Genomic DNA, 23,431 nt, shown 5'->3' with positions numbered 1-23,431 from the left:
TCGTAGCTCCGCTCTTAGGCCTCTTCCCTCCTTTCATCAAGCTCCTCTGGGTCTTCGCACCTTTCTGCCGCAAAGACTTCTTTTTCTTTTTCTTTCTACCGCATCTGCATAACTCTCAGAGATGGAGTCATTACTTCTGCCGAGCTCATTATCTCTGTCCCGCAGACCAAGGAAAAAGGTGAAAACCCTGTGGCTAACTTTGGTGAATTTCTATAAGCCCAAGGAGCGTCTGGCAGGTGCTATGTAGATTCTACGGATGAGTGTGAATCAAGTTGGCCTGTAGTTGGCAGTTGTGGCATTTTTTACAAATTCTGCCGTGTCTTTCTTCATGGCAGGCCAGTAGTAACCCATTTGCAGTAGGCATTTGTAAAGCTTTTTCTTCCTCTGGTTCTCCCAACACTCTCCTGAGTGTATTTCTTTTATATTTTCTTTTGCTTCTTTAGGGCCCAAACATCTTAAGGGGTCTCCACTGTACCTTTTTTTGAAAAGGACCGTATCACGCAAGAAATATTGTGTTGTCAACCTCTTAAGCTTGTATCTTTTGCTGTGTTTTTTGCGGCGGACGCCTTTTGTCAAGTACTGCATGAATGGGCTTCTCTAGTCTTCGCTGATGAACACAATGTAATTTTCCTCTCTGTTTGCCGCAAGCTGGCAAGTTCCACACTGGGTTTGGACTTGATCTGCATCTTTCCCATACTTGGCCAATAAAAGTCTGTCCTCTGGAGTCTGCGGTAAAGGCTGACTTCCCCGCAGGATCTGTAAGTCTTGTCATGTACTTCTTTCAACTTTCTTTGGGCCTCCTCCAAATTGGGTAGTAGAAGACCCATCAAACTCACTGACTTCTTTTGCCATGGCTACTTCTCCTGGGACTTCATCATCCAGTGAGAATTCTTCCTCTCCTGGAAACTGTGCCAATAAATCTGCTAGAGCCTGGCTTTTCACTACCCTAGGTGTCCCCATTCTCAAGTCGTATTTTGACAATTGTAACAACCACTGGGATATTTTGCCAGAGAGAATCAGTTGTCGCAACAAGGCTTTGATGGCGTGAGACTTAGTCATCAGCCACACCTCGTAAGCCAAGAAATAATGGCGTAACCTTTGCGAAGCATACACAATAGTCAAGCATGCCTTTTTCTGCCCTTGGGTAACGAGTTTTTTGTATCTTTTAGAGCATGGCTGATGTAGTAAACTGGTTGCTCTATGCCACCTCCATCTTCTTGGGCAATCAATGCACCTATGGCATACGAGTTAGTGACTAGGTAGAGTAACAATGGTTTTTTACGGATTTAGGCTTGCACAGTGGGAAGGCTCATCATGATCTGTTGTAGCCTTTCGAAGGCTACCTACTGTACTTCCTTCCTCAAAGCTTTGCCCCTTCTATTTCAGTATGGAATACCCTGGCAGGCAGTGTGGAATGCCCTGGCAGGCTAGGCTACTAGCTTGGCCTCGCGGCCCACATTCAACGTATGCACTATTAGCGCAAGATCCCATCTTGGCATTTTCACTGTAATCCCATGCGAAGACATCTTTGAATTTTTTTAGTAATAGCATCAATTATGATTTCTCCTTTTCTGAAAGTCTTGAGCTAATTGAGATGGGTCTTGGTTCCTGTGGGTCTGACCCCAGGTTAAATTTCCTCCAATTTTTCTTTTGCCACAACTTATATATCCTTTTCTGCCACAACCTCTTTGTTTTTTCCTTCATTACTCTCCTCCTCCAAGCTTTCTTGAACCACGCAAAAGACCAAGCTTTTGTAGAAGATACATGATGTTGCTGCTTCATATTGATACTCTAAGTACTTTGCGGCAGGCTTTCTAAATTTACTGCAGAATGGGCCTTAGCTCCCAGCACGTGAGACAACTGGATGAGTCTTTAGCTTTTTGAAGAAGACTTCCTAAATTTTGTTGCAAAATGGGATAGCCCCTAATATACCAGAATAAGTCCTTAGCTTTCAGCAGGAGGCTTCCCGTGTTTGCCGTAAAATGAGCTTTAGCCTCCAGCGTGTGAGACAACTGGATAAACTTGATATCACCTTCTCTTGGTGTTGATGCTCCATCATGTGGTTCATGCATTCTTCAGTAAAAAAAAAAAAATTAGATGCCATGGATCTATAAGTTGCCATATTGTAGAAATTCTTCGTTGCTAGAGAATTTGGGAAAAAGTTACTTCCCAAGAATGCTTTGACTTCGTTCCACTGCAAGCACAATTGCTTCCCATGTATTTTTTGCTACATATGATTGTGGCTATAGCTCTTCTGCAGATTCTTTCCAAAGACTTGCGATCATGGCTCCTTTGCGGGTTTGATTGAGTGTAGCCCCCATTATGGGCTTTTGCCAAGAACTCACAACCATGGTTCCTTTGCTGGCTTTGAGTATGGGCATATTTAGATGGAGTTTGCTACGTCTCTTACTTCATGGTTGGCTAGTAATAGCGAAAAGCCAGCGGCTTCTAATATAGAATTTCCCATGACGTGCCAACATCTTCTTGGGATAGCATGCTTCTTTATTCTTGTGGCAAAATGCCCTTGTAGTAGAACGCCTTCAATAAAAATCACGTAATAGTTTTCTACGGCAATAAGACAAGCAACTCTATTTACAGCAGAATGTGTGTGAGCAATTGTTTTTTCTATTTCCCTTTTGAACACAAGCTAAAATAAAGAGCTTTGAGTTTGTCACTATTGCAGAGTTCTTCTAAGATGGGACATGGGCACCAATGAGCTTCATGACTTGAAAAGTAGTGGTAGAGTTGCATAGTTTGTAGAACAAGTAATCTGATACATTCTTTTTTAGAAACATTATAAGGATAATCATCATTAATGCCACTCTAGGCATAAATCCTCTGAGGTGCTTCGCAGAGAACTTCTCAACCCTTCGAGGCCGTTGAATCGGTTTGCTAGACCCAATAATGGACAAAGAGCAGTTCGCAAGCAGCTTGTAGATTTGGGCTTCTTCATGGAGGGTACACAATAACTGAGTTGTTGGCTTCATTCCAAGGTTTGGATTTAATTTGGACACTTTATCACCTCGTCACATGCCTTCAATGTATGCTTTGGTTGAAAGCGGATGTTTCAATATCGCCGAATCGATTAGTTCTCCCTCCTCCTTTCATTGATTTTGATATATTTGAAAATTTTGCTGCAAAATATTATGCTACAAAATATTCTGCTGTGAACAGTCTGCCGAAGAACATTCTAGAATTCAGCAGATTTTCCTGTAAATAATCTACGGAGAGATCTACATTCTGGCTTCTGAAATTTTCTGCTATAAAATACTCAGCAGATGACACATTCTGCACTTCTAAAATTCAGCAGATTTTGCTATGAACAGCCAGCCGAAGGATCTGTACTTTTTGCTACGAAATTTCTGCGGAGGGACATTTTACACTTCTGGAAAAGTTTGCTAAGGGATACTTTGCGGAGGAAATAGTGATTCGCAACAGTATAGTAATGATGAAAGTTTTCCTTTGGCTGCTATAGCTTCATTTTTTTGTTTCTAGCTTTTGGTTTTTTGAGGGGAAGTAGAGCTAGAATCACTAGCATGAAGAAAATTATTGAAACCTTGTGAGGGAATGAAGAAATTTTTCTACTTTAAGTGCTGGATGGTGGAGATGGAGAGAGTTTAGAAAGCTACTAGTACTTCCTTAAAATAAGTGAGAGCAAAAAGTGGTGGAACTTTTGGTTTTGCATGTTTGAATAAGTGGCTTGCCACATGTCTCACATGCATGATAAGGAAAACAAGTGGCATTTACAGGATAAGACCAAGTATTGTAAAGGCCTTCTATTGTAGAGTTCTCATTTCTGCTCTGTTTAACATTGCTCCACAGAATTCTGCTACGGCACTCTCCTACTATAACGTTGCTGTATTTTGCCATAGAATTCTACTACGGTACTATCCTACTGTAACGTTGTTGCATTTCACCACAAAATTTTGCTACGGTACTGTCCTATGGTAACGCTGCCTATGGTACTGTCCTGCGGTAACGCTACCTATGGTACTGTCCTGCGATAACGTTGCTGCATTCTGCCATAGAATTTTGCTATGGTACTGTCCTGCGGTAATGTTGTTGTATTCTGCCGCAGGATTCTGCTATGGGACTGCTATGACGTTTTGGATACTTCCCTGAGAGTATAGCTTAGAAGGTTTAAGAACATCTGCATGTCTTACTTAGGTAAGGACTTGGAAACATGTTTGCGAGGGAGAAATTTCTCATTCTCCCCATCTTGATCCCAACTCCCCAGTGGAGTCGCCATTTTAATGTAGGGGCCTTTTTTGTGTGCGTTGGGCTGGGCTGCCTTCCACGGTAGTAGGCCCAAGTGTTCTGAGTAAGGGAGTTGAGACCAGTCTAACTACAACTCAATTTGGTCCGGTTTGTGCGCAAATGTTGAGTCCAAGTCTAAGGGAAGACGCTGCAAAGTGGGTTTATCCCCTGTTTCTGCCACAGAAGACTTTTCTCCAGTTTCTGCCGCAGGATTGACTTTTCTGTTTCTACCGCAGTCAATTTTTGCCGCAGGATTGATGTTTCTGCCGCAAAATGAACTTTTCTCCAGTTTTTGCCACAGATTTGACTTTTCTGCTAGGTAGCAAAACTTTCTGCCGTGTAGTAAGACTGTCTGCCGCGTAGTAAAACTGTCTGCTGTGTAATAAGACTGTCTGCTGTGCAATAAAGCTTTCTACTGTGTAGTAAAGCTTCCTGTCGTGCTTTAAAGCTTCCTGCTGTAAAGTCTTGTGCAATAGAGTTGTCTGTTGTGCATTAAAGCTGTCTGTCGTGCTTTAAAGCCTTCTACAATGTGAATGACCACTCTTCGTTTTTACTGTAGAAACACTTTTCTACTTCCTACGCATAAACAAATCTAAAATCCAAAGAAAATATCTATCAAACAAATGTTAGTTTAAATGGGTTAGCATATTCTCAAATATATACATACATATATGAGTATATATACTTATATGTATTCACATATACATATATAAAATATATTTTTCAGAACATGAGAAACAATGTATATGTATATATATACTTATGGCAGGATAATGATTAGTTTGTGTCAAAAGTAAAACACGTAATAACAAATAAAGGAGAAAGCTTTGGCAGGAAAGGTTTAGCTTGTACAATAGTTAACATGGTGAATATAATAAAAAATGTGCTACAGCAGAATAACAAGTACAACAAGTAAAGACACCACAGCAGGACAACTAATGCGGCAGATGTAATAAAAATGTGCTACAGCAAGATAACTAAATACGGTAGATATAAGTTATAATGAGAGAAATCAAATATATTTGCAATTAAAATGAAGTATTAAATCTGCCCATAGAATAAGTAAACCAAGAAAGAACCCAAACTCCAACTTCAACAACTTTATCATGGGCTCCTACCATAAAAGTTGTTCATTTTGGAGAATAGGCGTAAATGACTACTAGCTATTACTTTTGGAGATTTTAAAGAGTGGGTTTGCTAAGAGGGAGAGAAAAGATGGTTTATTAATGCATGCCCCTATTCCTGCCGTGTTTTCTCTCTTCTTTTTCTTTCTTTCTCTCCTCTCTGGGTGTTTTTCTTCTTCCCCTATTTTTCACTCTTTCCCCTGTTTTTTCCTCTACCTCCGTCCCTTTTTCTGCCATGGTTACCTTCCTTTTATAGCAAATTGATTTAATGGGATTTCTCCATTTTATCCTTAGGGCTTCACCAACTGTTCTTTGGTTTGTTGTGGGCATCCTTTCAAGATTACCCACTCACCCATTGGTTGCCCTGACCATTGCCATTTGCTTAGAACATGTTTGCTGCACGACAAAATTCTCTTTTGTTTGTTCCTGCTGTATACCTCTACCTCTAGGTTCAAAGATCAGGATTGGGCTACCTCACTACCTAGCTCTATGGCATGTATCAGATGGTCCCAACCATTTATTACATCTTTTGGGTAAGATACCATTCCAGCAGGATATATTCCCAAAAGAAGTAATGGTAGGAAACCAAATATAGATCCCCTTTTCCCCTCACCACCAAACCACACCCTCTAAATCTCTTTAACTGTGAGACCACCTCCCTTGTATTGGCTGGGTACGGGTTGGTGGTACCCCGACCCTTCTGTTTTTGTCTTCTTTCGTTCCCACTCCATTCCTGCCATAGCAGATCAACTCTGTTTTGTCCTGCTGCAAGTCTTTCACACGTTTCTTGCTATGTTTGTCATTTTCTTTAGTTTGGGCTTTTCTTTCTTTCACGTGATTCCTACTGCTGACACTTCCTACTGCTCCTTGTTTCCTTTCATCGTTCTTTTTCATATCAGTTCCTACACCTATCTTTTTTTATACAAAAGGATTTGGGCCTTTGTGGGCCAAATAATGTTGACCGGATCAAAAGGGCATTGGACCCAATTTATCTTCATCTGCCGAAGCCATCCTGCCAAAGAACTGTATTCTGCGGCAAAGTTGTATTCTGCGGTAGACTTGTATTCTGTGGTAGACTTGTATTTTGCGGCAGATGGCTTTCACTTGCACTTCTTTCTTTGCTCTTCGGTCTTCTTGGTGAGTCTTTGGGCCTTGCTTCTCATTGGGCTTTCTTCCTTATGGGCCTTTGGGTACAGGTTTGCAAAAAATGGGCATCAACAATAATGTACTTGTATTGTATCTCGAGCTCAAAAGTTAAATATTAAACTTGAGTTTGAGCTTGTGCTTCGTTTGTTTAAATGGAAAACATTGTGTAAAAATAGTTTTTTGTATATTCAGTGTTTGGTAGCATAAAAAAAAAAAAAGTCAAATGAAAACTATATTTGGTCAACTAAAAAAATATGGCTTATTTTTAGAGATTGTTTTCCACTAATTTTATTTGGAAAACAACTCTATTTCATAGCAAGCTAAATAAGGGAAGCTATGAAATTGTTTTTCAACTCATTTAAACAAAACATAAGAAAATGAGAAAGTTTTATAGAAAATACATTTTGAAAAACGACTTATTTTCTAGAAAACATTATCGCCAAAACAAACAAAGCGTTGAGCTAGAGTTGACTAATGAATCAAGCCAAGTCAAGCCGAGCTCAAGGTTTTGGACTATTTGACAAGCTCAAGCTAAAACATAGTTTGTAAGTGTGCATGGGTTGGGTTTAGGGATTTTTTCAATTTGACCCACAAGCTTGGGTTGGACATTTTTTATTTATTTAACTGAGTATTAGAACAACACCAACACAAAAAAAGGGCAAATTTAAATACAAGCTATTTTATTAGTGCTTTAATCAAACCAAATAATTTTATTTACTCTCCTTGCCATATGAAAATTCTAAGTAATAGCACTACCATACACAAATTATCAAATCAAATAACAACACATTTAGTTAGCAAGATATCAAATAGTTCTATCTCAACTTAGTTGGGAAACAAAATCAACATAAATTGGTTTTATTATTTTATAGTTAGTAGGATATTACATAGTTCTATCCTAACTCAATTCATAAACAAAAGAGTAAATAATATATTTTTTAAGTATATATTAAATATAAGTGGGTTGAGTTGAGTTAGGTGGATTTGTGAATTTGCAACTTGCACCTAGCTTGACCCACGTACAAATTTTTTGACAATCAAACCCAAACCACCAACTCTTAAAAACTGACCCAACTTAATGGGTTGGGTTGGATTAGGTTGGTTTTAGTGGATCAATGAGTTGGCTACACACCTCCTAATAAACCTTTCTTCAATTAGATGTTATTGTAAATGTACCACAATGAGTATATAAAGACAGAAATAAACACCCCTATTATCTTACACTTCATTCTATACTATCGTCCAATTATTTCACAGAGACATGCAAGAGACATAATGTAAGGATTGGATAAAATTATTCCTTTCGATTTGTATTTGTTCTCTTTGTTGATCTCTAGTGGAGTTAGTATGATTTGAACCCAGATGAATAAAAAAGATTTCTTTTTATGGAGATAGGTAATTTTTTAACAACAAAAAATTTGTCACATCATTTAAAACATATAATGTTATTATTTCGTTAAGCACATAAGCACAAAACTAATGCAAATTAACGAAGACATTAATAATATACATTTTTTGAAACTTTAGTGACTGAGGGACCAATAACACGCGCTTAGTATATAAACTTGAGAGATGTTTAGGAAAAAACAGAAGAAGAAAGAAAAAACCACATTATTCAGCTTCAAAAAAAGAAAAAGAAAAAGAAAAAACCACATTCTGGGCCTTGGGTTTCAAAAAATGAATCTTGGACCTTAACTTGGTCCGGATCCGGATTCGGATTCTAGGCCTTCTAGGACATTCCGGTTTTCACTTCTGATTCCACTGGTGGGCTTAATTCAAAAAAGCACATATTTCTTTTGTGTGTGTTTCTGAGAGTAGTCTCCATAGTAGGGTTAGGGTTTAAGGAAGAAGAAGAAGGCGATCGATCTGAGAAGTGAGAATGGGGTTACAAATGCAGTCACATGGAATACAATCAATGCTGAAAGAAGGCCACAAGCACCTCTCTGGTCTTGACGAAGCCGTTCTCAAGAACATCGATGCTTGCAAGCAACTCTCCCTTATCACTCGCACCTCTCTTGGTCCCAATGGTATCTCTCTCTCTCTCTCTACATTTTTCTTGTATTTAGGTATGGACACAAATGTTATCAACTCATTTAGACAACCTAGTAAATGTATTTGTGATTCGAAGAACTCAAATTTATTATTTAATTTGATTTTTGGGATTTTTTTTCTTGCTAATTATAGAACATTTCGAAGTAGTTCTAGTTTAGTTTATCTTGTATTTAGGTATGGACACAAATGTTATCAATCATTTAGACAACCTGTTTGTGATCAATGATTCTGCCACTTGATCATAGTAATTGTCTCTTTACAATAAAGTGATTTGAATAACTCAAATTTATTATTTATATGATTCTTTTGGGAATGGAAATGTTAGTGCAAAACCTAGCATTTAAGTGCTGTCTGTCTTTATTTGTTACTGAATATAGAGCATTTCTAAGTAGTTTGTTCTTAATTTATCTTGTGTTTAGGTATGAACAAGATGGTTATCAATCATTTAGACAAGCTGTTTGTGACCAATGACGCCGCCACTATTGTGAATGAACTTGAGGTTCAGCATCCTGCTGCTAAGATTCTTGTTTTGGCCGGCAAGGCCCAACAAGAGGAAATTGGGGATGGTGCTAATTTGACAATTTCTTTTGCTGGGGAGCTCCTTCAAAATGCAGAGGAACTTATAAGGATGGGCCTGCACCCAAGTGAGATCATCAGTGGGTACACTAAAGCCATCAATAAGACAGTTGAAATCTTGGATGAGCTGGTTGAGAACAGTTCTGAGACTATGGATGTGCGTAATAAGGATCAAGTTCTTTCTCGCATCAGAGCCGCTGTTGCTAGCAAGCAGTTTGGTCAGGAAGATATTTTGTGCTCCCTTGTTGCTGATGTAATTATATCTTGCCCACTATTATTTGTAATTGATAATTCCTAGGCTTAAAATTACATTGTATACTTTGAGTTTTTTAGGGACTAAAAATAATCACCTACTAAAATAACCTAAAGTTTGGGACCAACATAGTATTTTGGCCCAATTCCTATTAGCATAAAGTTCTGATTGTGTCTTTTTCATTTAATAGGCATGCATCCACGTGTGCCCGAAGAACCCAGCAAACTTTAATGTGGATAATGTCCGTGTTGCTAAGCTCTTGGGAGGAGGTCTGCATAATTCTACAGTAGTTCGGGGCATGGTTTTGAAAAGTGATGCTGTGGGGAGTATGAAGCATATCGAGAAGGCAAAGGTTAATACTGATATGCTCTCACACATGTTAAAAGTATAACTCTTATCAGGAATGGCTATTGAATGTCTTGGTGTGTGTATATATATGGTTTTGTTATTTTTATAGGCTAAAGCAAATTAGTAAACTATTCCAGTAAGTTGGCAGTACCATTTTTCAGTTCTTTACAAATGTTTATTTTTAAGATTGACTTGTAGCTCATTTTCTTCTGATAGTATCAAAAAAGAGATGTGCTACCTTTGCTGAGTCTATAGTATTGTTCTTTCTTTTGCAAGTATTGACGATTTTCACTGGCATTCATTAAATTTGGGAAGTCCTTTGATTAATGGTGTTGAAATTGTAGCTTGTATTGAATGATTTTCCTTTAGGTTGCTGTGTTTGCTGGTGGTGTTGATTCTTCTGCAACTGAAACGAAAGGAACTGTCTTAATTCATTCTGCTGAGCAGGTACATCTTGACAAGGAACACCCCTTTTAGTTGCTGTTCCATCTGTCATCTTTCTATAATACATGATGCTATAGTTTATAATTTTTTGAGTGGCCATTCTTTTTTCATTTTGTTTATGCAATAGACAAAAATGTTATCTTGCAATTGATTTATTATCTACTCCAAGTCCATCCAAAGCGATTTCTTCTTTGTATCTCTTTCTGTGGTTGTTTCAATTTTTCATGGTCAAAGAATGTTTTTAGAAGCTTAGTACATAAATATACATGCCTGTTTTATATTTTTTACTTGCAAATACTTTGCAAATTTTTTTGAGTGGCATGTTTCACGAACAAGACAAGTGTAGGTAAAGGCATCATCCCTGCCCTGCCTCCTTTTAAGTAGCCAAAGAATTTTTTTGATAAGTTTAAGCAGCCAAAGAATTGGCCCATACCTTGTCCGTATCTCAATTAAAAAAGTACAAGAAACATAAAGTACTAATGATTTATTTTGATGTATGTAGCCACATGGGTGAAAGCCAATATAGTTATCACCTCTAGATCGTTAAAATAATGATCCTGGTTTTTTATTGTTCTTTGGGTAGCCCATGTAGTGATCCCATTGGAATGTGAGAATCTTGGGTATGTGATTGGTCTACTATTGCACTGTTGGGAATGTCATTAGTCTCAGGTTCTAACCTTCTAGGTTTGGACTTTGGACATCTTAGTCATTTCACAAAGTCATCTTGTTTTACTTTGCCCTCACCTTGTGATGGCCAATTTTCACCCTGTATTGTTGGTTTCAAAAATGATGTCATCATGCCCTCAAGTCTTCTTTTTCTTTTTTTCCCCCTTATAACATATCAAAAGGTCTTCATTTTTCCTTTCATATGTCGTAGTATACAATTTTTATTTTTGGTCAAAAGATATCTAAAAAGACATTTTACTTATGTGTTAATGACACGTCTTAGATTATATGTAGAATACTACAAAATCAGTTTTCCATGTGTTTTCTTCACGTATCTTCGGGTAAATGCTACACATTCTTTCAATACTGTAACATGGCTTACAATGGTTTTTCTTTCATGCTTTTTTTAAAATTCATTTAATTGAAGTTATTGAGATAATTTGTTCTTGATTAAACTCTACTATTAAAAGTTGCAATTTTTTAAAAATAATCTAGTTGAAACCCTGTTTTTAAGACTTTCAAGAATGTGCATTGAAGTTCCATTACTTATCAATAATAATAATATATATTTTTTTGATAAATTTAGTGTTATATGTTGTCTTCTGTCATATAGCTTATTGCAGAAATTACATGCATCTTTCTTCATGCAACTTATGGTGTTTTTTTTTTGTTATTATTATTATTTTTTGAGTAATTTCAGTGATCTTGAATCCAAAATTGAGAGACAAAGCTAGTGCACCATTGTTTAGAATTTCTAGGCAAGTGGGCAATAGCTTAGACTTTGATCCTGGATAATGTAAGTCTTGAAGTTTAATTCTAGCCTGATTTGAGGTGAAATAAGTATGAACTTGCAATATCAAGCTAATCGATAAAGGATCAAGTCTTCTGTCACATATATTTAAAAAATAAAACATAAATAATTAAAAAATATGACAGTGGGCAAGTGAAGCAACAATGGAGTTTGGGGAGGAGCTGGATGCTAGCTTGGAATTTTTTTTAGAAGTTCTTATCTTGATAACTAATTTATGGTAAATCAAATTCATTTTTGGAATTGCTACAATTTGTTAATAGGTCAAAAACTAACTCCTTGGGCCAGTAAAGCTTGAGGATTTGCCATCTGTTATAGCATTAATTAAGACTTCTTTTTATTCCCCACCCCCCCCCTCCCCACCCCCCCCGGGTAATATATCAAAATGTCTCTGTTTTGCTTGTCATATGTCGTAGTATCCAACTTTTATTTTGGTCAAAAGACATTTAAAAAGATGTTTTACTTATGTGTTAATGACACGTGTCTTAGATCACATGTAGAATACTACAGAATCGGTTTTCATGTGTTTCCTTCATGTAACTTTGGGTAAATGCTACCCATCCTTTTAATACCATAACATGGCTTGCTATGGTTTTTCTTGCTTTTCTTAATTTGTTAATTAAAATTATTAAGCTAATTTTTTCTTGATTAAACTCTGCTATAAATTGTCCGTTTGTATCCAGCCTTTTTGTTTAGTTTTTAGCCCTTTCGACTTGTGTACAGCTTTTTGAAACCTCACATTTTCAAAATACAAGTATACTTTAGCTTGCTTCCCGCAAAAATTAATCAGTAAAAAGTTAAATAAGCCAATGCTAAATGTATACTAAAAGTTGCAATTAAAAAAAAAAACTAATCTGGTTGAAACTCTGTTATTAAGACTTTCAAGAATTTTTATAGAAGCTTCATTGCTTATCAAAAAAACAAACAAAAAAATTGTTTGTTTTGATGAATTTAGTATTATAATTTATATGTCAGCTTCTGTCATGTAGCTTATTGCGTAAATTACAAGTATCTCTCATGTGACTTATGGTGGTTTTTGTTATTATTATTTTTCGATTAATTTCAATGATCTTAAATTCAAAATTGTGATAGACTAAGCTGCTGCACCGATGTTTAGAATTTCTAGACAAGTGGGCAAGAGCTCATACTTTGAACCCTGATAATGTAAGTCTTGACGTTTTAATTCTAGCCTGATTTGAAGCTAGGTAGTCAAAGGCGAAAGGCAGCCTTAAGGTGCTAAGGCCTTGTAACGCAGATGCGTGAGGCAACAAAAAGGCCCTAGCCCGATTAAAGCATCGCACCAAATAATTAAATATAGTTATTATACATAGATAACTTAAATGATATGTATGTCATGTTTTGAAATATTATTATCAAGTGTTTTTTTACATGTGTTGTATGTTGAAATTGGGTCAATTAGGTAATTTCAAAATAAGCTTTACACGGTTTAGTGCTTTAGGCATCATTAATTATTCTAACAATAGGTTTTACAACAAGCTTCTATAAATTAATTAATCTTACAATAAAATTTAGAACAAGCTTTTGTAAATTAATTGGCCTAAAAATAGGACTACAACAAACTTTATTAAGTTAATAATCTAATAATAGGTTTTAAAAAAACTTCTATAAATAATTAATTTAACAATAGGTTTAACAAAAAAATTCTATAAAAAACTTAAAAATTAAATTTACTGAGGCTCTTGCCTTAGTGCATTTTTTCATGGTTTAAGGTGCTTGCCTAGGCTCTAAAGTTGAGCACCTTGCCTCGCCTGGGCATAAAGGCAAGCACCTGGCTTGCCTCTGACTACCATGAATTGAAGTGAAAAATTGAGTTTCTGGAGACACATTAACGCATGGTAAAAAGAACCATGATCAGAACTATAAAATATTAGGTCACTTTTGCCCAATAAAGATTTCATTTCAATAATCACCCTTGTGGTAAATGATTGGTAGAAAATCATACCAATCATTTACCACTAGGGTTTAATCATAATTAGTGGTAAATGATTGGTATGCTTTTCTATCTAATTTCAATAATTTTCTTTTGGTTCACATTTTTGTAATTGTTTTCAGTTATCTTTTTTTGTCTTAGCAGCATTGAATCTAATGTTGGTTGCCATACATCTAGCACACTGAAAATTTTGCACAATTATCTTCCTTCTTTAATCAGTTGTTACATAACTTGACTGGCAACCTTTTTCTTTCTGTCTTGGCATCTTGTAGCTAGAAAACTATTCAAAAACTGAAGAAGCAAAGATTGAGGAGCTTATCAAATCAGTTGCAGATTCAGGTGCCAAAGTAATTGTCAGTGGAGCAGCGGTGGGAGAGATGGCATTACACTTCTGTGAGCGTTACAAGTATGTCAAGTTTTTATTTTCTCCTAATTTTCAGTTATTTGTTCTGTTGTTGTAATGCAAGTATGCATGCATGTTAATGTTGTACAATTTTTTAGACCTGATGATTATTGATAGTCTCTGCCCATTTATGTTAAGTTTTAATATTTTATTCTATAGATTTTTTAAGAGTTATAGTGTTTCTAATTTAATAGTTCTTGCGTGCAGGCTCATGGTTCTGAAGATCTCTTCAAAATTTGAGTTGCGTCGATTTTGCCGAACAACTGGTTCTGTTGCAATGGTAGCTGTGCCTAGTACTTGATAATTTATTGGCGCTTTTTCAAATTGGCCTTTAATGTTTTCTGTGTTCTTGCATCAGCTGAAGCTTAGCCAGCCTAACCCAGATGATTTGGGATATGTTGATTCTATTTCAGTTGAGGAAATTGGTGGTGTTAGGGTATGTTTAAGATGTTGCTTCAGTATAGTTAGTTTCAGGAATTTTTTTTCCTCTTGTTTTCTTCCCTCTGCTGTTTGCATGATGTTTTCATCCTTTCCCAATAAATATATTTAGGTCATTATTGTCAAGAATGAAGAAGGTGGGAACTCTGTTTCCACTGTGGTTTTACGAGGAAGTACTGATAGTATACTAGATGACCTTGAAAGAGCAGTTGATGATGGAGTCAACACCTACAAGGTAATTTATATAGAATACTCTAAATCTGTACTTCTAATGGGCTGGTAATGATTTGCCTTTATGATTATGGTTAGATTGTAGTTCTTCTGAAACTTGTGTGTTAGGTGTTTGCATCATTTTTCATATTAGTGCTTTCTTAATTCTTTTTTGCTAGGCTATGTGCCGGGACAGCCGTCTTGTACCTGGAGCTGCAGCTACTGAGATTGAGTTAGCTAAAAGAGTGAAGGAATTCTCATACAAAGAAACAGGGTAATTTACAAATGTCTCTTTACTCATTAGTTTCAAAATATGTAACTGCACTGACATGAATGATTTTGGGAAAAATGAGGAAAAAAGAACTAGTGAAAATGAAATTATGTACCATACAAATGCCCATGTCATTTGTGTCTTATATGAGTACCATGTATTGTGATGTCAGTGTGACTATTCTTTTATCAAATTTCTTTCTTCTATCATTTACTAGAATTGGATAAAATAAGGTAGTGTAATGTTCTGAATTCTCCCTCATGGCCTTACAAATTTTTCTACATTGAGATGGAACAAATGGCTTTTATGCGTGCTCTAATGTCATTCCTCAAATAAAATTTACAATTGGGGCTTATTCTAACTGGAAGCAATTGACCTTTTGTTTTTGTATTTGGTTTTTCACTGATTCAGTCAGTGAGGCATGACTGGGAAAACTACTAAAGATTAGACCTTGTATTGAATATGCAGATTGGATCAGTATGCAATAGCAAAATTTGCTGAAAGTTTTGAGATGGTTCCTAAAACGCTGGCTGAGAATGCTGGGCTTAATGCAATGGAGATCATATCTTCTCTATATGCTGAACATGCATCTGGTAATAGCAAAGTGGGTATTGACTTGGAGGAAGGCGTTTGCAAGGATGTCTCAACCTTGTGTGTCTGGGACCTCTACATCACTAAGTAAGCTGGTTCTCATTGTCTTGTCACCAATCGTGCTTTTTTCAAAAACTTGTGTTGGTTATTGTAGTTTTGACTTCTGATGCCTGATGGTGTGTTTGTGTGAGTGAGAGAAAGAGAGGAGAGTTTTCCTTGTCCTACCAGCATTATAACTTTCTCTTTCTATTTTTTTTTTTAATGAGTGCTAGCAGTATAGCTCTTGAATTGACTTGCAAACTAAACAGCTGATAAAACACAATAAAAAAATAACTTTGAAATATAAATTTTTTCCAAGACACTTAAGAAACTCATAGAAAGTTGTAGGCTTGGCTCAATCATCAAAATACCCTCAGTTTGTTGGAGTTGCAAAAAATCACATATGTGTTAATTTAAAACTAACCTCTACGTATGATATAAATGATCAAATTTAAAGCTGTTTAACTGTAGGCTCCTAAGCAAGGCCAAATTGAAAACTGTTCTATTGTAGAATCCTAAGCACTTGACCTTCGGAACCATATAAGATTCTTCTGGCTTCTTCATGTCCTTTGCTCATGAAGTAGTCTCTTATTAATAAAATTATTTTTTCTATAAAAAAAAAAAAAAATTGTAAGATTCTTCTCAACTTGATGTTACATGTCATATTGTCATCCTCATGCAAGAAAAGTTTCTGTGGGTGCATTTCAGTAGTTTCTTTTTATAAAATTCTTTTTAGTAAAGAGTTTGGAACTTCGGATTCTTGAGGCTGAGTACTTCTACATAATCAAAATTATAAGAAGATATGGAAATTGAACTCATAAGTGGAGAATGGACTTGGGCATGGTTACTGTCATATTACAGTTACTAGTAAAGACTTTAATTTTCTAAGATAACCATGTAGTCTTAATGTCTTATAAAATTTCCCCTCCAAAATATGGAACCTTAAGAAATTGGTGTAGCATTGTTTTGAGATGATTTAAAGTTGGAATCATTGTGTTTCTTTTTTTACAGGCATTCATTGTGTGTATTTACAAGCAAAATTGCTTCTTTTTAATTTTTAATTTTTTTGGCTTTTGTACAGGTTCTTTGCTCTCAAATATGCTGCAGATGCTGCTTGCACTGTACTGCGGGTGGACCAGGTAATTAACTAGTATTTAGGCCAATCTTTTTTCTATTTATCAAGGAAATAAGTTTTTTGCTTGAACTGTCAAATATCACTTGGCTTGGATTTCTGTAACTGTAAAAACTCTCCAAAGTTTATAAACCATAATGCCTTTTTTATTTTCTCGTATAGCTTAAATGCCTTTTTCATAATTTTATGCCAAAACAAAATAGGTCTACCATCTGGAGGAAAAAATTTCATATGCTTTGAGAGATCTTCGACCACTCTTAGGTGGCGTTTGGTACGGGGGAATCCACATTACTCCTGGCATCCAGATTCCTAGGAATGTGATTCCTAGGAATTACATTCCTAGGAGTGTAGCTATTCCTATGTTTGGTTTCATTGGGAATTTCTTTAAGATTCCTAGGAATGTGAGATGATAGTGTTTCCTTTAAGCTTGGGAATCTGGATTCCCACCTGTTTCAAAGGGAATCCACATTCCCACTGAGAGGGGTTTAAGGGGGGAATCTAGATTCCCCTGGCATCTAATTCCGTTACGTAATTTGCAACCAAACATGGGAATCTTTAAACATTCCCGGGAATCCTAAAACATTACCCCGTACCAAACGCCACATTAATGTGCTTCCAGACTCACTCCATGAGCACCCCTAATCTCAGCATAACACCAGTGGCCCCATCTCTCAATGTTTTGCTCCCACAATCCTTTTCAAAAGATCCCTTTATATAGCATAATGCAAAAGCTATTTTCCCAAGAGAGCTGGGTTTAAAGTACCAAGCTTCCCAATACCCAAACCTCAATATTGAATTTGAGAACAAACCACCAAGTGGTATTTCACGTTGTCCCGTACACCACCACACAGAAAAATACCTATGTAACCTCTCGAACTTGTTAGCAAGCATGGAATTTGGCATAAAATAACTGGGCTAATTAGAAGTGTGCACATATATGAAACTTCTAATCAGAAGAGTGCACTTTTTGCCTGCTTATATTGTTAATTACAATAGGTCTTAGATCACCTGATTAATTATAACATATATGAAACTGAATCTCAGTTACTTTGGTGATTTTTCTTTCCACATGAGTTTTATTAATTATACCATCCCTTTTTATGTCACAGATTATAATGGCAAAACCAGCAGGTGGTCCAAAGAGAGATCAGCCTGCAGGGATGGATGAGGACTAGTTGAAACGGCAATTGATATTTTGGTCATGCTTTTAGTTCTCATAAGCAGTTTCTTGGACTTCGTTAGGCAGCTGTTGTTTTCTTTCAGATGCCACAAACTTCGTTTGTAAGAAAATTTTGTTTACGGTAGGAAAAGTGTATCCTATTTTTTGCTTTGTATATTATGCTATTGTTGGGAGTGATGGTGGTTTTACAAATTCATGTATTGGGCCTGTAGCTTTCAAATCAAACGTCATTGTGCTTGTTCACCATTTAGTTAAAACTATAAATGAATTTCATCACTCCGTATGGAAAAGTTCTATGTAGGCCTTAACGCAAAAGAGCTGAGTAGCACGAGTTTAGTTTGTAATGTTCCCTTTTTGGGCTTTGGGTTGGGAGTAATGGGGTAATTGTGCTGGTGGCAGAAAGTGGTTATGAATTTTAGATGAACTTGTTTATGGAGATGGGTTACACGGTTATGGGCTTTTTTGGGAGTTCATAAATGAAATAAAATGGAATTACCGTGATGATAAAGTTTAGTTATAGAATTAGTTGTAACTTAAGACTACAATTTTAATATCTTTTTATTAGGGGTTAATTTTGATAAATTCATCATTGGATTATATCTACTTTTTATATTTTCAATGTTTGCAAAATTTTTAGAAAATTGAATATCAATAGTTATGTCATCAATAAATTGTTTCAATTGTAATTTTTTGTAGTTTAAAATTATGCATAAAATAAAAACTTATAGATTATATAGTAAATAATATCCAATTAACAAAAAATTTAATATATGTGTTAAGAGCATAAAAAACATGCAATTTAACAGTTAGATTTTCAAAATATGTAGTAATTAGGGGTGTTCACCAAATTACATAAACCACACAAACCGTAAAAATCGCACTAAAACCGCTCGCAAAATAGCATAACAGCACTGCACTGCATCACACCACATGATGCAATGCGGTTTGTGGTTTAATATTAAGAAAACTGCATAAATCATACCGCATCGCACTCTCTATATATTAATTTATTTATTTATCTTTAATATTAAATATATTATTAATAGTTTAATAACCCTAGTTTAAAAAAAAAAAAGTTTAATAACCCTAACAAGTGTTAACTAGAAAAGTCAACCCAAAATAAAGAAAAACTAGCTCAATAATTAAAAACTTGGCTAAAAAAAAAGGAAAAATTAATTTTAGGTTGAGTAGAAAACTGACTTCAAACCACATCTTATACATAATATCGTATATGTGATCGCAAAAATGAGGTGCGGTGCGGCTATGGTTTTGATTAAACTCTAAACTGCACTGCACCGCACCACACATGTGACCGCAAAAATAAGGTGCGGTGCAATTATGATTTTAGCTAAATCGTATTGCAAAGTGGGATGCTAAAAATGGCCCAAAATCGCAACGCACTGCATCGCGAACACCCCTAGTAGTAATGTTTATTCAACGGTTAGATTTTCAAAATATGTAGTAATGTTTATTTTATTGAATAAGTTTGTAACATTAGATTACATTCAATTTTGTAGCTAAATTTTGTCATTGTCATAAAGGAATGAAGATGAATAAAATGTATCTAAGGGAATGGAATGTGAAAGAAATTAAATAATCATGTTTGGATGTTTTAAAATAAAGGATAGGAGGTAAGTAACCTTGTTTTAGAGTAATATAGAATAAAATAAAATAAATTATTTTATGATAATATTATTATTAGACCCTTATTTTAAATAAAATGACTAAATATATATGGGTATTTTGGAAGTTTTAGTAAGGACAAAATTTAACTACAAAATTGGTTGTAACTTTATGTTACAACTTTTCTCATTTAAATAAATATTATTACGTATTTTGAAAATCTAATCGTTGAATTGCATATTATTTACACTCATAATACATATGTCAAATTTTGTATCAATCGGATATTATTTACTATATGATCTATAAGCTTATATTTTATACATAATTTTAAATTAAAGATACTTGTCATTTAAATAATTTATTGATGACATAACTACTGATCTTTAATTTTTTAGAAATTTTGCAAACATGAAGGATATAAGAAGAAAATGTAATCTAATGATAGATTTGTTAAAATTCACTTCAAATAAAAAGATATTGAGTAAGGTTGTAACTTTAAGCGACAACAAATTTTATAGCTAAACTTTGTCCTTTTAGTAAATGATTCATTAAATCTAATTCTATTCTCTTTAATTTTTCATAATTTTAGGGTGAATGAAAATTTGAGATTTTGAGAGATTAGAGAGGAATAAGTGTTTTTTCATACCCATTTATTTTCTTTTAGGTTAGCCCTCGTTTAGAAGGAGAGAATGAAATGGAATGGAATGGTAAGAAGACTAATTTTAGAATATTTTTCCCATCTATTGTCTGAGAATTTTAATAGAGTGAATGGAAAGTTTATTTTCTTATTTGAGAGTTTAAATGGGAAGGAATAGAATGGGTCGGAAGAAACATTCATTTTCCCTATTTCCTTAAAACCTCAAATTTTAATTCTCTTCAAAATTGGGAGGAATGAAATTAGATTTAATAAATTTTTTACAAGTTGTGTTTAGATATGTAATTTGAAGAGATATATATATATATATATAATACTTTTGAATGCATTGTCATTCAAATAAATTGATAAATTTAATATATATATATATATATATATATAATATATATATATATATATATATGTGGGGCCCATAGGCCTGATAGCCTCGGCCCATCGTGTAGTAGGCCCACGCCGAGGAAGACTGACCATTCAAGGCTAAATTGGGGAAAGCCTCTTTTCCGGATCCACGCCGAGGACCTCTTGTCCTCGGCATGCCAAGGATGATTTTGGGAAAGACTAGGCCTAGAGCAAGCTGTCACCTTCACACTTAATGCATTCACCTAACCCCTCTGGCCGCATTAATGGGGATATAACCCCTTAGCAGGATAACGTTGATCAGAGTGAACCACTTGAGTACTGATAAGACCTCTGAGGGGACGGACGGCTAGAAGAAAGGTGAATGGATGATCAACAGATGGAAGAACGAGATAGGACGATGAAGACTATATAAGAAAAGCGAGTAAAGTAAGATGGGGGAGGGGGGAGAAGGAGGAGAAGAAAAAGGGCTCCTCGGCCACGGGCCAAGGAGCATCCCCCATTTGTAAATAAGTTCTAAGTATTTTCTTTTATAAAAAAGAAAGTTCATGTTTGGTGAACGACGGCCAGTGCCTAAACCTTCAATCCACTCTCTATAAATTTATTGTTTGGGCTTGTTGGGCTGAAAACTCATTCATACTCTGGGTCTAATCCAAATTGAGTCCCTACAATTGGCGCCGTCTGTGGGAAGGATTAGGGCGCTGGCCGGCGCACCAGGCGATTGTTCTAAGTGGTCGTTTTACAGTAGTTGGCGAAGTTAAAAAAAGAAAAAAAAAAAAAAAAAGAAGAGAAAAAGAAAATAGTAGAGTTGACAGCGAAAAGAGAAATCTTGATATTATTTCATAAATAGAAAAAGTACAAATTACAATCAGAGGCTCAGACAGGCGTGTTTTACAAACAAATTTACAAGCTAATCCTACCAGCTACTTCTACAATCAGAGGCCCAGGTGGACCCGCCCTAAAAAACTAGCCAGAGGGAAGTGTCAAGCCGTGCTTTTATTGGCATCAAGAGAATGGGAGAGCTTGACACTAAAAGCAGGGAAGGGGGAGGGCCAGCTTGTTTCAAGGCTACCAACAACTCCTTTCTCGGAGTGGCGGAGCATGAGCAAAGAGAGGAGCAGATGCAGGGGCTCCGGGACACCTTCCCCCGTGATGTTCCCTTGATTCTCTTCAATCCTCACGAGTGTTGGCCGTTGGAGACGGCAACACTCGAGCACCGCCCATGACATGAATTCGCACGCCTTCTTCGTCGGGGTGGCTCCGAGGAGAGACGTTAGGTACTTCAACAACATCCCTCCGGGCCACCTTGTATGGCGCCCTCGGGGTTACGCCTAGATTCTGCCGCACCGGAAGCCCATGGGGGCTGCGGCCATAACGGCTCTTGGCACGGATGTCCTCACACCCGCCCAAAGCCGCCTCATATTTGCCAACTCCAGTCACAATTCCGGCGGGGTTGTTAAAGGGGTTGGGGAGTTGAAAGGGTATGTTCTTTCTGTTTGTGTTGGGAGGTTCATGGATTATGAAGAAACCATTCCCCCACCTTATATAGGGGATGAAGGTTGGTAAGAATTAATTTATGCAGAATTCGAAAAAAGAGTTATCAGCAGGGCTAATAATGAAGTTACCAAATTCAAGGGGGCCGTAGACTGTTGGACTCGTGTTAATTCATGAGGACATTAATGAAGGCGCATTTCGCGCACCGAAGCGTCAAGCGCGGAACATGAACGGACAAAGGGCGCTTCATAAATGAAAAAGATGGGGGCTCGAGCTGGAGGCGAGATCAACGCCACGTGTAAAGATCATAATCCGACTTAAGGAGGAATCGTCTCCAGTAAAGCGGTTCGAGGACAAACCACTATTTACAGAAAAATAGAAGTGGTAGACAGAACCAAGGTATTGCATGGTCCTCGGACCCAAGCCTATGGTAAAACTATTCACACCATTGTACCTGGGTACTAGACAGAACCAAGGTATTGCATGGTCCTTGGACTCAAACCTATGGGGAAACTAGATACTCACAGAAAAATAGAAGTGGTAGACAGAACCAAGGTATCGCATGGTCCTCGGACCCAAGCCTATGGTAAAACTATTCACACCATTGTACCTGGGTACTAGACAGAACCAAGGTATTGCATGGTCATTGGACTCAAACCTATGGGGAAACTAGATACTTACAGAAAAATAGAAGTGGTAGACAGAACCAAGGTATTGCATGGTCCTCGGACCCAAGCTTATGGTAAAACTATTCACACCATTGTACCTGGATACTAGACAGAACCAAGGTATTGCATGGTCCTCAGACTCAAACCTATGGGGAAACTAGATACTTACAGAAAAATAGAAGTGGTAGACAGAACTAAGGCATTGCATGGTCCTCGGACCCAAGCCTATGTTAAAATTATTCATACAGAACCAAGGCATTGCATGGTCCTCGACCCAAGCCTATGTTAAAATTATTCACACAGAACCAAGGTATTGTATGGTCCTCGGACTCAAACCTATGGGGAAACTAGACACTTACAGAAAAATAGAAGTAGTAGACAGAACCAAGGTATTGCATGGTCCTCGGACCCAAGCCTATGGTAAACTATTCACACCATTAAACCTAAGTACTAGACAAAACCAAGGTATTACATGGTCAAGGACTCTCAAACCTATGGGGAAACTAGATACTTACAGAAAAATAGAAGTGGTAGACAGAACCAAGGTATTGCATGGTCCTCGGACCCAAGCCTATGGTAAAACTATTCACACCATTATACCTGGGTACTAGACAGAACCAAGGTATTGCATGGTCCTCGGACTCAAACCTATGGGGAAACTAGATACTTACAGAAAAATAGAAGTGGTAGACAGAACCAAGGTATTGCATGGTCCTCGGACCCAAGCCTATGGTAAAACTAT

At 36.5% G+C, this 23,431-nt stretch overlaps 1 protein-coding gene across 1 annotated transcript; it reads left to right on the top strand.

The window, feature by feature from the left end:
• The first annotated feature begins 8,286 nt into the window (after nucleotides 1–8,286).
• On the top strand, nucleotides 8,287–18,165 carry LOC111999930 (T-complex protein 1 subunit theta). The gene is made up of 12 exons (XM_024032066.2): nucleotides 8,287–8,554; nucleotides 8,999–9,408; nucleotides 9,599–9,760; nucleotides 10,126–10,203; nucleotides 13,898–14,031; nucleotides 14,236–14,308; nucleotides 14,387–14,464; nucleotides 14,579–14,701; nucleotides 14,856–14,950; nucleotides 15,416–15,625; nucleotides 16,659–16,716; nucleotides 17,819–18,165. The coding sequence occupies exons 1-12, from the start codon at nucleotides 8,407–8,409 to the stop codon at nucleotides 17,882–17,884; spliced, it is 1,635 nt and encodes a 544-aa protein (XP_023887834.1). The 5' UTR covers nucleotides 8,287–8,406; the 3' UTR covers nucleotides 17,885–18,165.
• The last annotated feature ends 5,266 nt before the right edge of the window (nucleotides 18,166–23,431 follow it).

The sequence above is a fragment of the Quercus suber genome, unplaced genomic scaffold, assembly GCF_002906115.3.
Source record: "Quercus suber isolate HL8 unplaced genomic scaffold, Cork oak 2.0 scaffold_862, whole genome shotgun sequence".
NCBI lineage: Eukaryota > Viridiplantae > Streptophyta > Magnoliopsida > Fagales > Fagaceae > Quercus > Quercus suber.
Note: the sequence above shows the minus strand (reverse complement) of the source record. Positions and strands in the feature narration are given on the sequence as shown.